This window comes from Neospora caninum, chromosome VIII (genome assembly GCF_000208865.1).
Source record: "Neospora caninum Liverpool complete genome, chromosome VIII".
Lineage (NCBI taxonomy): Eukaryota > Apicomplexa > Conoidasida > Eucoccidiorida > Sarcocystidae > Neospora > Neospora caninum.
The window spans coordinates 2336854-2350106 of NC_018395.1; the positions used below are offsets into that span (position 1 = coordinate 2336854).

At 51.7% G+C, this 13253-nt stretch overlaps 2 protein-coding genes across 2 annotated transcripts; one reads left to right on the top strand and one right to left on the bottom strand.

Moving 5' to 3' along the window:
- Positions 1 to 3501: 3501 nt before the first annotated feature.
- NCLIV_033000 (conserved hypothetical protein) lies at positions 3502 to 10159 on the top strand (the record flags this gene model as incomplete). The annotated part of the gene is made up of 12 exons (XM_003883495.1): positions 3502 to 3518; positions 5059 to 5440; positions 5753 to 5938; positions 6238 to 6399; positions 6848 to 6995; positions 7320 to 7447; positions 7935 to 8107; positions 8459 to 8576; positions 8795 to 8935; positions 9369 to 9487; positions 9747 to 9825; positions 10103 to 10159. The coding sequence occupies 12 exons, from the start codon at positions 3502 to 3504 to the stop codon at positions 10157 to 10159; spliced, it is 1710 nt and encodes a 569-aa protein (XP_003883544.1).
- Positions 10160 to 11557: 1398 nt separating this feature from the next.
- Positions 11558 to 12097, bottom strand: NCLIV_033010 (conserved hypothetical protein; the record flags this gene model as incomplete). Its single annotated transcript, XM_003883496.1, has 1 exon — positions 11558 to 12097. One exon carries the CDS (start codon positions 12095 to 12097, stop codon positions 11558 to 11560), a length of 540 nt encoding a protein of 179 aa, XP_003883545.1.
- Positions 12098 to 13253: the final 1156 nt, after the last annotated feature.

Genomic DNA, 13253 nt, shown 5'->3' on the forward strand with positions numbered 1-13253 from the left:
GTAGCAGGGCTGGAAAAAAGCAGCGAGGAATTCAAAATCTTTCTTCAGAAGAGCGCGATTTCGAGAAGCTTCCTGTCGACACCGGTGAATAACGCGTTCCAAGCTGGGTTCCTGGGGTTGGAGCCATTCCATGGTATCGACAGCCCAACCTAGTTAATTTGTTGGTCTCTGTGACCGCTGGAAAAAAAAGTTCGAACGGGATATGCCATCATGTGTTTACGCGCCTTGCGCTAGCACACAGACAGGCGGTCGAACATGACTATCCCCCAACGAAGGCATTCCGACGAAGACATTCTCGAAAACAGCGTGGTTTTGGCAGCTCGTTTCGGCAACTCTTTCCGCGTCACGCGCTTAGCGCTAGTCGCCACAGCAGCAAACCAAGACTGGCCTTGAAAGCGAATGGCGATAAGGCAATGCCAAGCGAAATCGACAATAACCACACACCGCACCACCTGTGAGGGACACGGTCTGCGGAGGAAAGCGTGTGTAGCCCTGTAGCCGTGCCGACAGTACCGACGCGTTGTGCCCGTCCCTCTCATTTTGCGCCGTGCGACGATATGTCGAGTTTCCTTGAAAGAGGCGCCACACTTCGTTCCAGAAGGTTTTGATCGCATTCGGTTCCAGGGAGCTCACCTAAAATCTTGTTGATCCTGCCAACGGATGACATCCGTAATTTCGCTCCTAGATTTCGAGAGCCGTTTCCCCGCAGTGCCGATCCCCTTCCGTTTGGACGCCATTCCTGGCAGCTCAGTCTCGCCGTGCTGGGTTAGGCCCGCGTGGATCTCTCCAAAGTCTAGGCATCAGCCTCCTCCCTTAGGTTTCTCTGTAGCTCGTTAATTTGTGCGTTCGTGGTGAACCAAATGCACGTCCGTATATGCGTTTCTTTGTGCGCTGATGGGTCCGTGACTCGCTCGCGCACCAAGCACAGCTGTCCCCATGAAGAAAATTTGTACAGCCCCGAGGCCTCTCCATGATCAACTAAATTTGAGCACTCATTCTCTGATTATTCATTGCGAGTCGAGTTCGATAGGTTGGGCAATATCCGTATGTGGCGCGTTTGCTCTTGGTCAGTCTGATGAGGTAAGTAGGGGTGAGGACTCGCCGCAAGTCCTTCTTTGCACGGTCCACGGTGTTCTGCTCCTTAGAACAGACATCGCTACCGTCAAGGCTTGAACGAAACACAACTGTATGCTCACAAAGTTGTGTCGCTTCAATGACTCTTTTTCCATAGACTAGAAAACATCGGAGGTGGCGTCCTACGTCTTTGTATATTTGAGAGCGCGTGTCGTTCTCCACGTGAACTGGCGGCTTGGACTGCTTCCGCGCCTTCGGCAACACGGGATGCCGCAGGCCTAATTCTTTGCCTATTCTTCCTCTACTGTTTTTCCTCGTACCGTGCACAGGTCGGCCGTTACCGCGGTCTACAGACGAGCGAGTTGACGAGACCGGGCCTGAACGATTGACGGCGGAAACCGTTGGATGGCAGATGCAGAGATCCAGCACACACGAACCGTATCATCTTTGCATCAAACAGACTGCATACAGGCACTACCTTCCCGCCATTTGACGGCTCGGCGCCATTTGAGTGCACCAGACACCCAAAGATTCCTTCGCGAAACTAAAATAACGCGAAGGGTTTGTCCTTTTGATCGATGGCGTTTCGGCCGCGATCCAAAAGAATCGAAATGCCCAGGAGACCTTTCTCCGCCGCACACACGCGACTGGTTCTGCGCGAAAAACCCTCCAAGGCAGATGGGTACTCAGTCTAGGGTACTGTCTTGTCATTGTTTCATCCGCAATGACTTCCAACCGACAACGAGACAAACTCCCGTGTGATGCGTTTTCGCTGCGGTTTCATTACGAACGTGTGAACCCCACAGACTTCTCGGCACCGGACAAAGCGGTGAACACGTGGAAATATTGGTAAGTGTATTCGAATCGTAGCATACAACTGCGTCCGGAGTTCAGTTACCGCTTCGAATCCCCGACCCCGGAATAAGGGCATTCCCCTTCCCTGTAAGAATGCCAAAGACGTCCTCGGACGTGGCTTCACGGCAAACGCTTCCAGTTAAGCGTTCGTTCGCTTGCGTCGCCGCTAACTATGTCTGAGTGACGCATCGTCGTGCCTTAGTCAGCAAAGTTCAGGGAACGTCGGTTTGAATGGGACAACCGAACGTCTCTACTAATGCCATAGCTTCTCCTTTCACGGACCTCGCCGTCAGCCATCTGTGCGAGAGGTTCTTCACAGTGTAGCGGCACACACGGACAATACAGCAACTGTGACTCAAACCGACAGCCGACTGAAGTATCTGGTCCTAAACACCGTAATCCACTCCGCTCTAAAGATCTTTTGAGTCAAAGACATTTCCGCCACCTGTGTGAGAACTGTGTTCCTGCTTTCCAATATCGCGGTACTGTCCTTGTCGAACTTTTGTCTTTGCGTTTTTTTTCTTTTTTGGCTCGGCGTGAAAGGTACTCAACGGTGTCACCCCCTTGCATTTCCCGCCTACGTTTGCGCCTGTCTAAAACACACAGCTTGCGAGAGAACAGCCTCCGAACAGACGGGAGACCCCGGAGAAAGTCCATCCATCAGTAGAGATACTGCTTTTCTCCACGAAAAAGCCCTCAGAAACGTCTTCAGTTGGGACCGGTTCAGAATTCGGACGGCGCGACCGTGTTGCGGCAGTTGACCACGGACGACAAACACCTCAAAAGCCTATCCCGACGCGATGTGATCTTGGAAAAACCATTACCACGAAACTGTGTCCCGGACATTTCAAAAGTGTGATTTCCCGACACAAAAACAATGAAAGGATGGTGTCTACACATCGGAGTGTGTCGCATGCTACTCTACGCGCCGTGGGTTCCGTCTGCATGCGCAACGGGATTTTCTCAAGTCTTCAAAATTGTCCGTTTCTCCTAAGGTTTCCTGGTTCTGAGTTCATCCGTATTTCTTTTTCAAACCGATATCACTCTCTATCCTTTGTTCCGCCGACTTCAAGGGGAAAGGCGCCTTTCCTCCCCTTTTTCATGGACACGTCGCGGGCGGATTTCCCGGTCTCTCTCGGGGACCAGCGGGGGAGATCGCGTAAAGAGTTAGAGTGTTACTATCCCCAAGGGGCGATTTCACCGGCTTTTTCTCTCTTCGTTACTCACTGAAACAGGCCCATTTCCTGCGGAAGGGACCGGGAGAGCTCTGCCTATACCTTCGCCTCTCTGTAGCTCCCCGGTTTCATCTTCGTTGCCTCTCCGTGTCTCCAGTTTTTTCTCGAGGCGCAAGCGAAATCCAAGCCAGATTACTGTTTTTGCGTAGACTTCTCTTTGTATTCTGCTTTTTGCCAACCAACTGTGCTCGCGGTCAGGGACTAGCTGCTTTCTTCCCTCCTTCTTGAGAGACCAGAGGGAGGTCACAGCTAGCGGGGACACGAGGACGCAGTTTCCTTTTCCCCCGCTGCATCGCAACAGCAACACGCTTGCGCCTCTCTCCAAATCTCCAAGACCATGACGGACTTCCTGAGGTAGGCCACCGGTTCGTCTCACCTCTCAGGAACTCTTCCAACAGTTGCTTGCCGATCCCGCTGCCCTACAATTACACGGAAACATATCCATATATATATATATATATATATATATATACTTATGCGTATGTATATACACCCAGATACATATGCGCATCTTTGCCTTCTCGTTCGTTGGTGCCTGCGTGGGTGCATATACGGAACATCCTCCCTTTACATATGCGGCGTTTGTCTAAACGTCTCTTGGCCGTCGTCCTCTTCCTTCTCTTCTTTCCCGTATTCCTCTTGCATGCTTTTTGTGTCTTCTCTCTCTCTGTGCGGCCCGTGCGCGCCTCTGAAGAGGGGCTGTCTACCAAGCTGCTGCTTCTCTGCATAGACTGCTTTCCGTTCTTCCCAAACGGAATCGGCATGTGCTCGGCGCCTCCGACCTGTCAGCGTCTTTTCACTCCATACCGTCAAACGCTGCTGGCCCCAAGGCTCCCAGAGGGCCCTCGTGGAAATGGATGTCAGGCGTAGAGTTCTCTGTCTCCAACTTCATCTGTGCTTTGAAGGCATCCAGCGCGGCACCCCTTTTCAGACTTTCGCGATTTCTTGTCGACTGCTGGCACTTCGTCAAATGTCGGTTCACCTTCTCGTGCTCATCTCGTGACCAACTGAAAATGCCGGCTCCATGTCAGTCCTCCTCTATGCATGCCTAAAAAGCAGTTCCACCGTCATCTACATCTAAGCATATATACATGTTTAGATATATATATATATATATATATACGTAAACTTATATACGTGCAGTCATGCTTATAAATATATATGTATATATATGCAGCGTACTCATATGTGAACAAATAGGTACCTTAGATACCTTGACAAAAAAATAGATTGGGAATATGTGGGTGTAGACAGCGGCGAGCAAATGCATGCGTTCCGCCTATGCAGATGGCACATCACGAGTCATAATCACCTCCGTGCCTCGTCGATAGGACGTTCCAGAAAGCTCGCGTCAAGTCCACCCTCTTCCGCAAACCTAGCGCGCCGTTTATCTCATTTGTTGTTGGTCTGTGCCCCTCTCTCTCTTCTGTCTCTCCTCTCTCTCTCCTCTCTCTCCACTGTCTCTCCACTCTCTCTCCTCTCTCTCTTCTGTCTCTCCTCTCTCTCTTCTGTCTCTCCTCTCTCTCTCCTCTCTCTCCACTGTCTCTCCTCTCTCTCTCTCCTCTCTCCACTGTCTCTCCTCTCTCTCTCCTCTCTCTCCACTGCCTCTCCTCTCCCTCTCCTCTCTCTCCACTGTCTCTCCTCTCTCTCTCCTCTCTCTCCACTGTCTCTCCTCTCTCTCTCCTCTCTCTCCACTGTCTCTCCACTCTCTCTCCTCTCTCTCCACTCTCTCTCCTCTCTCTCTTCTGTCTCTCCTCTCTCTCTTCTGTCTCTCCTCTCTCTCTTCTGTCTCTCCTCTCTCTCTCCTCTCTCTCCTCTGTCTCTCCACTGTCTCTCCACTCTCTCTCTTCTCTCTTCTGTCTCCTCGCTCGCTTCTCTTTCTTCTCTGGTTCAGACGGCTGCCTGCGCCGGCGGGGCAGCGGACCACGCAGGCCGCGTCCGTGTCAGGCTTGTCTGTCTCCGACCCGAGCGTCGGCTCCTTCGCGTTGTCCAATCCGGTTCCGCGGCACAGGGCCCGAGGCGGGGCGGGCGCCGAGGGTCGGGGCGAGGACGAGCAAGGAGACAGGCGACGCCCGACTCGCGGAGACGCCGTCGGCACGCTGGCAGCTCTCGCCGAGGAGAGACAGATGGCGCTCACCCGCAGAGACAGGAGCGGCCCGCCGCCTTATGGACAAAGAAAGGGATTCGTTCCCCGCACCGAAGAAGACTTTGGCGGCGGCGGCGCGTTTCCAGAAATCCTCGTCGCGCAGTTCCCCCTCGGCATGGGCAAGAAAAAGGTAGGGCGGCAGGAGACGCGCAACGCGGAAAAAGCGAGAGACAAGGCACCGCAGACCGCGGCGAAAGGACGCGGAAGCGAGAGGGGCGAATCGGGGAAGGAGAAAGAACGGAAGAGGCGACCGTGGGGGAGGACTGGGGGAGATGGAGACCTCAGGGACAGCGAGGAGGCGAGAGCTCGCGGACGAAGGAAGAAGACAGACAAGCTCAGAGGCGCGGCGAGCCGGTCTCTTTCTGCTCCTGTGGGGTGTTCTGTCTCGCCGTCCCGCTCTCTCGCTCACCTTCCAGTCTCTCCGACGCGCTCGTTTTTTCAGGGCGGAAACGCAGCGGCGTCCACAGTCGCTCTTCAACTGGGCGGCGACGGGAAGATTGCCTACGACGTGGTTGTGCGCCAGTTGTCGGACAAGAAAGTTGTCTACTCCACGCCTCAGACTGCAGACGGCATTGATACGCTCCGGCCGGTGGCGACTACTGCCTCGGGCATTCAGGTCGTGAAGCGGGTGAGGCGCGCCGCATGCCAGAATACAACGCCGGGCGATGCCCTCAAAAGAAATCTCTGTCAAAGGAACAAACATCCACGCAAGCATACATCTGCATCGGTCTGTATCTACATCCCTGTGTCTATATTAACGTATTCATGCACTCGCGTACATACAGGTGCGGGGATACACTCGGTAAATGTTTGCCTTCCCCTGTCTGTACCTCTATTATTTGTCAGTGCAAAACGGCATGTGGTTCACCGCGCTGCGCAGCTGTGTGTCATGAGTCGGCACATCGTTTGTGAAACTGGGCTTTGTAGGTTGCAAATGCCATGCCGAGCCAGGAGGAAGAAGACAAGGAAATTGCGCGGACCAAAGCTGCGTTGGAGGCCGCCCTGGAGCAGAAACTCGGCGCCAATAAAGTCAAGACCAAGCAAGACAAAAGCGGCGCGGAGTTCTATCGATACACCCCAGCTCAGCAGGTGCGCCGCAGGCTCTTGAAATGCAGTTTGCCGTCCACTTGCTTCTGTGCAGAACCGATCTGCACTTCTTCCGGCCAAGCAACTCGATATACCTGAATTTATATATGTATATGTATAATCATATATATGCGTATAGGTGCAAAGATGCATAGGTGCATAGATGTGTAGATAAATGTGTCGATGCATGTTCCCCATGAAGCTATATATGTGCGTAGACGCTTGTTTGTATGTATATATATATATATATATATGTAGAGAGATGTACATACGAGTATATGAGCATACATGAATATATATATATATATATATATATATGTATATATGTATGGGGAGCGTGTGCGGTGCATGTATAGAAGGTCTGCACGAGGATCTGCGCGGTGTTCCTCGGCCTGTTTCTTTGGAGTTTTCCGTTCGAGCAACGTTCGACGCTCTCGCTGTTTTTCGTCAGGGGACTGGCCACAACAGCGGCTGCGCACAGCGCGTGTTGCGCGTCGAAGACATGCAAGAGGATCCCATGAATCCGCCAAAGTTTCGCCACAAGAGGGCGCCTGCAGCTGCAGGCAGTCCCCCGCCCCCCGTGATGCACTCCCCGCCCCGTAAGGCTCGCCGCTCGAGGCGAGAGAAGGAAAAGGGAGAGGGAGAAAGAGGAGGAAAGGAAAAAGCGAGAAAGAGGAGAGAGAGGAATGAGCGGGGAAAGTGGAGGAAGAGAGAGACAGAGAGAAAAAGGGAGCGGAGGCAGAGAATAGGAAAGGAGAAAGGGGTCAGAGAGAAGGAAAAGGCGAGGTGGAGAGCACACAAGAGAATGGAGGAGCGAAAGAGAGAGAGAGAGGGGTGACTAGGCGTGCGGGACGAGAGAAAGGACCTGCAACCGCTCTAAAGGCATTTCTGTATCTTTTTCGGTGTGCTGCTTTTGCGTTCAGGAAAACTCACGCAGCAAGACCAAGCAGAGTGGAAGATCCCGCCGAGTATTTCGAACTGGAAAAACCAGAAAGGTTACACCATTCCTCTCGACAAGCGTTTGCAAGCTGATGGCCGAAATCTCCAAGATGTACGTCAAAGAGCTTTTTACCTCGCCCGAAACCGCGCCCTCTTTAGATATATGTTAATACTTCCGTTCGCATACGAAGGTCCCCGCATATGTTTTGTACATGCTGATATGCATGAATACACTCACCCGCAACTGTGTGCATCCGCGGAGCTGTACGGGACATATACATATGCACATATATATATATATATATATATATGCTTTCTTGCTCATATCTGTATATATCTATACCTATCTGTCTCTACGAGGTATGTGAATATAAATGTGTCTACAAAAATATCCTAATACGGCTACGCATGAGTATGTACATGTTCATTCAAATGTTGGGAATACGCTCTCTGTTTACGGTTTTCGTTCGGTGTGCTTGCGTGGCTTCGCGTAACGGGCGGTGGCGTGGGAGGACTTCCCCGTTACGCATGCAAATGCATGCAGAGGTGTGACGGAGGCTTCGATGTGGATTTTTTTGCGGTCGCTTTGTTTTCTGCAGGTTTCCATCAACGACAAATTTGCGAGTTTGTCGGAGGCGCTGTACATTGCGGAGCGTCAGGCGCGCGAGGAAATCCGCCTCAGAAACGAAATTAAGAAGCAAAAGAAAATCAAAGAAGAAGAAATGCGAGAACAGCAGCTTCGCCTCCTTGCCGCACAGGCCAGAGCAGAAAGGTAACGCACCGAGATGTGTCTGTCCGTTTGACGAAAGACATGAGCGTGTACATAAATCGATACACCTCTACACACTTTTATGTATTTGTATATCTATCTTTCTATTCATATCTACCGATGTATATGTTTATACATCTATTTTTGTGCTAGATATGCATGCATGTATCTCTCAAGGTATATATATATCCATATATATATATATATATATGGATATATACATCTTTACATACGGAAACCTCTGTCTAGAGGTGCCGATTTTCACACATGTATTTGTAATGCGTTTGAGGGCGGCGAATGTGAGTTGTGGAAAAGCCGTGGTTGTGCCTGGTGTGACTGCGCGTTTCTCGACAGGTCGAACCTTCTTCAGCAGCGCACAGAGGGGCAAGAAGAGGATGAGGAAGCAAGAAAGAAACGGGAAGCCGTGGCGCGCGAGCGGCAACGCGAAATTGAGAGGGAAATGCGCCTGGAAGTAAGGTCGAGCGACGGCTTCATAGAGGCATTGAGAACAGAATGTGCGGGCGGTCGTGGCGACAGCTAACTTGGAATGAGAATTCAGGGTTGAGGCGAGGAGATGTTCTGGAGAGAGGCGAAGCGTTATCCTCTTTCTCTCGGGCCGCCTTTTACGGGTGTCATCGGGCGTGCCGCATCGCATGCGTTTCCACTTGCCTTTTTTGCGTTGTCTTTCAGAGAAACAAGCGCGGCAGAAACGACGAGGATCGCGACGTCAGCGAGCGCGTCGCGCTGGGGCTGCCGCCCGCCAAAAAAGCCGCCTCCGGGGAAGGCGTTTTCGACACGCGCCTCTTCAACCAGTCCGCTGGCGTCGACTCCGTAAGCTCAGCACTTCTCGAGAAGGAAGATGAGAGAGAGAACGAGAGGGAGCGGAAGAAAACGGCAGAGAAGAAAAGAAGAGAGGGAGATAAAGAGAGGCAGTCCCACGGATCTCCTCGCTCTTTCACTGTAAATCTGTTGTACATTAGCATTCACGTGAACAAGTACGTGCATGCATATGTGCACTGCAGGTGTGTGATGCATGCGCGTGTGTTCGTATATTTCTAAAATACACGCTTCGCGATGTGCTTCCATCATGTTAGAGAAGCATTAGACAAGCACCGTGCCCAGCCAAGCAACACGCATGCTCGTAGCTTCAAAAGTGTATAGGTCCGTAGAGATACAAGGAAAAGGACTATGCAGAGGAAGGCGCAGCTGCAGGGTCTCACGTACACTGCAAGTCGGCACCGTCGTGTTGATTTCCCTTTCTCAGGGATTTGACGGAGGCAACGACGAGGCGTACAATCTGTACGACCAGCCCTTGTTTGCGAACCGGTCGAACAACGCAGCGATTTACCAGTTCTCTCGCGAGCGTCTCATCAACTCTGTCGGGTAAGCTCAGACCTACGAGCATACAAACATGTGTGTCTGCATGCATGTGCTCGTTCAGGTGTGCCGAAAGAAATCCTTCACTGTTTTCGGAGTTTGACACATAGTTGTGTAGCTGGATGACGCATTTTCACATCTCCGCGTCTATCCTCACCCACCTCCCAGAACATATACGTCTGCATATCCATACATGTATACGCATAGACGTAGATGTCTTCACGCTTATGTATGTTTCATAGAGATATCTGTATTTCTTCGGCAGACACACTGGAGACGTCCCCTCGTTTGCGGGAGCGGATCGAAGCACGTTTACTCGCACGGCGCCGGTCGAGTTCGAGAAGGTGAGGATTCGAGTGTGGCTCTGCTTTCATCTCGTTCTTCGGCGCAAGCTTGTGTCGACGGGGGCAAAGCTGCCTTCTCTCAGGGTTACCCTATGCATCCGCTACACCGACGTCTCCGTCGAGCTGCCATGTCGCCCCTTTCTGCCTCGGCGTCGTCGTCGTCTCTTTTCGTCTCTTTATTCTGTTTTCCCTCCGTTGTCGCATGTTCATCTGTTTCCGCCTTTTCTCGGCCATCCGTCTCACCGTCTTTTCTGCGTGTGCTGTCTCTGGGCCTCAGGACGTTTCCGATCCGTTCGGTCTGGACAACTTGCTCTCCGAGGCGAAGAAGAAGTGAAGGCCTCCCGCGAAAGAGAAATCTGCATGCGTCGGTTGTCCCTTCGATTATTTTGGCTTCGCCTTCCTCCTGTTCTGGGCCAGCGCCTCTCCGTTGGGCCATCCCCGGCGCTCTCCGTGCTGAGTGCTGTGCAGCTCTTTTCGTCTCCACCCCTGGGGCGTCTGTGCTGCGGTGTCAGCTCCTCACATCCTCTTTCGCCAACACACATAAGCATATATATATATATATATATTTGCCTCTCCACATATGTAGATCTATCATTGACCTTCGGAAGTACATACGTAAATATATATGTATACTTTGCCTCTCCACATATGTAGATCTATCATTGACCTTCGGAAGTACATACGTATATATATATATATATACATGTATTGTATCTACGTACATGTGTGTACATGTAAATGTGCTCACATGTGTCTATAGCTGTTTATGTATGTTGGTGCACAGAAGAGAGGGAGAAGAGCCGGAGGACGGAGCGAGAAATCGAACACTGCTTCATCTGTTCTTTTCTGTTTTCTTGGCATGACAAAGAACCTCCCTGCGTGGCGGTTGGGATCAGATGCGCGTTCGTTAGCTTTAGCTTGTCTTTAAAATGTGTCCTGCGACGGAGTGGGGTGAAAAGTATGACGAGGCACGCGGCTTCGGCTGTACAGACACCCGATAGAGGGACTTGTGTTCAAAAAGGAGGGCGAGCGCTACCCGTATTCATCGAAAGCGCGTTCGCCAACCGCGGAAATCAGAATGTTCGCAATCGGATTAAAGGGCATTTGCGTGTTTGTATATATACAGATACATAGCGAGAGAGGGAGACAAGGAGACAAGAGGAAGAGAGACGAGAGGGAGAAACAAAGACACAGTAAGAGAGTGGACAATGAAGTGTCGGAATAGGGGGTTGGAGAGCAGAGATGAAATTTGTTCGGGTGTTCCTACGCTCCTCGAACGCCGTGGTAGACACGATTCATAAGCACGAGAAAACGCAGAGAAGGCGACACGCACGGGGAGCGCCAGACTGTCTGGATTGCATTCAGACGAGAAAGGGAAACCCACCGTTGACAAGCTGAAACAGGCTGCCCAGACATCCACCCACCCGCCTCTGACCCCTGAAGGCCACCGAGAAACTTCGGGGAAAGTGCACGAGGAAAGAAACTCTCGATCGGGGAAGTCGAGCTTCAGTCCCTTCTTTCTTCGCCACCTCGCAGAGGGTCGGAGCGTACCCCACTGCAAAAAAACTCAGCTGATCACGGACAAGAAACCGAAAACACATCGCTCACCCTTTGCGCTAAAATCTGCATGCGTAGGAGCGTGTGAATGTGCATTTGCACCCGCATATATATATATATATATATGGAATGAGGTTGGAGAGTTCGAGACGTAGACAACCAAGAGAGAAACCTTTTATCCGCCGTGTAGAGTGGAGATGAACGTGACGCAGCTGCCACTGGGGACAGGAGCCTCCATGCCTCCGAGGACTTCCACATCGACGTCATCGATGAGGGCAAGAATGCCGGGTTTTATGCGCATGGGCGACAGCGTGGGAGCACAAAGCAAGTCCGTGGAGAAAACAGCCTCGTTTCTTCCCTCTGTATCTCTCGCTGGTTCCCGGCTCTCCCCTGCGACCAGGCCGCCCTCGCCTTCCCTGTCGGCGCGACACGGTGGCTCATACGCTTCCGCGAACAGCTCTGGTTTTTCGACGACGACATGCGAACTGAGGAACGAAACGAGCTGGTACAGCTTGACTGTTTTTTGTCCCTTTCCCGCATTTTCACCCCCGTCTGGGGCTGCGCAGGCCGGAGACGGGGGTTGGCGGAGGGGCAAAAACCTGAGAGGAAGTGTTTTGGTCTTTTTTTCTGTCAGCTGTTCCAAGCCTCCACAGAACTCGACTGTCACCCGAAATGCCTCAGGAGACGCGCGAGGCGCTGCATCTTCTGTCCCCATGTCGACGGAGACAGCGAGACAGGCGTTGTGAAGGCGCGTTCTGGCGCGCGAAGGAGACAAACAAGAGCAGTAGACGATCCAGCGGAGAAGATTGAGAGGAAAGACGGACGGAAAAAGCCGGAGAGAGGGAGAACTGCTTCTCCGGACGCGCGACAGCGGGTCTCTCGCCCTCGCGGCAAACACCGATTTTTAAAACGCAAAACTCTGAATCCGCTGCGCATGCGCGTCGATCGGGCAAAGCGTTAAATAGGGAGAACTTGGCAGAAAAGGGAAACGAGACGAAAGAAGGGAAGTTCGTCCACCTCAGAAAAACAACAGCAAAAAAGGAAGGAAAGAAAAAAACCGAAGTAAGATACAGCCGCGGCAATTTTCCTTTCGCGCTCTTTGACCGGCAAAACGGAACACAGGCGACACGGTGCATGCAGGGAAAGAAGTGAAAAAACGCAGATTTCTGGGAAAGGCACTCCGTAGAAGAAACAAGACTGCCACACTTTTCACCCGCTTTTGAAGATTAAGAAAAGACAGAGCTCGACGTAATCTGAATACAAGGCGCTGATCTATCGGCTTTTTGCCACAGGCGGCGCCTTTCTGTCAGCTGTTTATCGATGCTCAACGTCGAGGCGGGGTGACCCACAGGACGGAGCAGCTCTGTTTTTATGAGAGCGAAAAGCACACAACGCAACATTATCTTTGATTATCTAAAAGGGAAGGGACACCATACTTAGGCCGCTCATTTAGAGAGGACAAAAACTGCCTTCATAGCACATTTAGAGAGAATGGTACGGAGGGAGAGACAGCGACGCGTTAGAACCGTCCAAGACCCAGATTGAGGGAGGGAAACAGATTTACACAGACAGAAAAGTGGAAAGAGGGATGCAGGCCCAAGGACAGAGAGAGAAGAAGCAGTTGCTTACACAAGTCGAGGCTTCCACAGAATCGAGGGAGACGTAAACGTGCGGAAAGAGACCGGTAGAGTCATGTAGATACAGAAGCATAGATGCATTCAGGTAAAAGAGGTGGAGGCTTAAAAAGACAAAGAAGGCTCCGCAGACAGCTATTCCATTCACAAATAAAAAGCGAGGCCGGTCAGAGCACTCGTTTTTCTCACCCGTGTATGACGCCAAATGGTTCAAACAGGTCGTACACCCAAGAAATG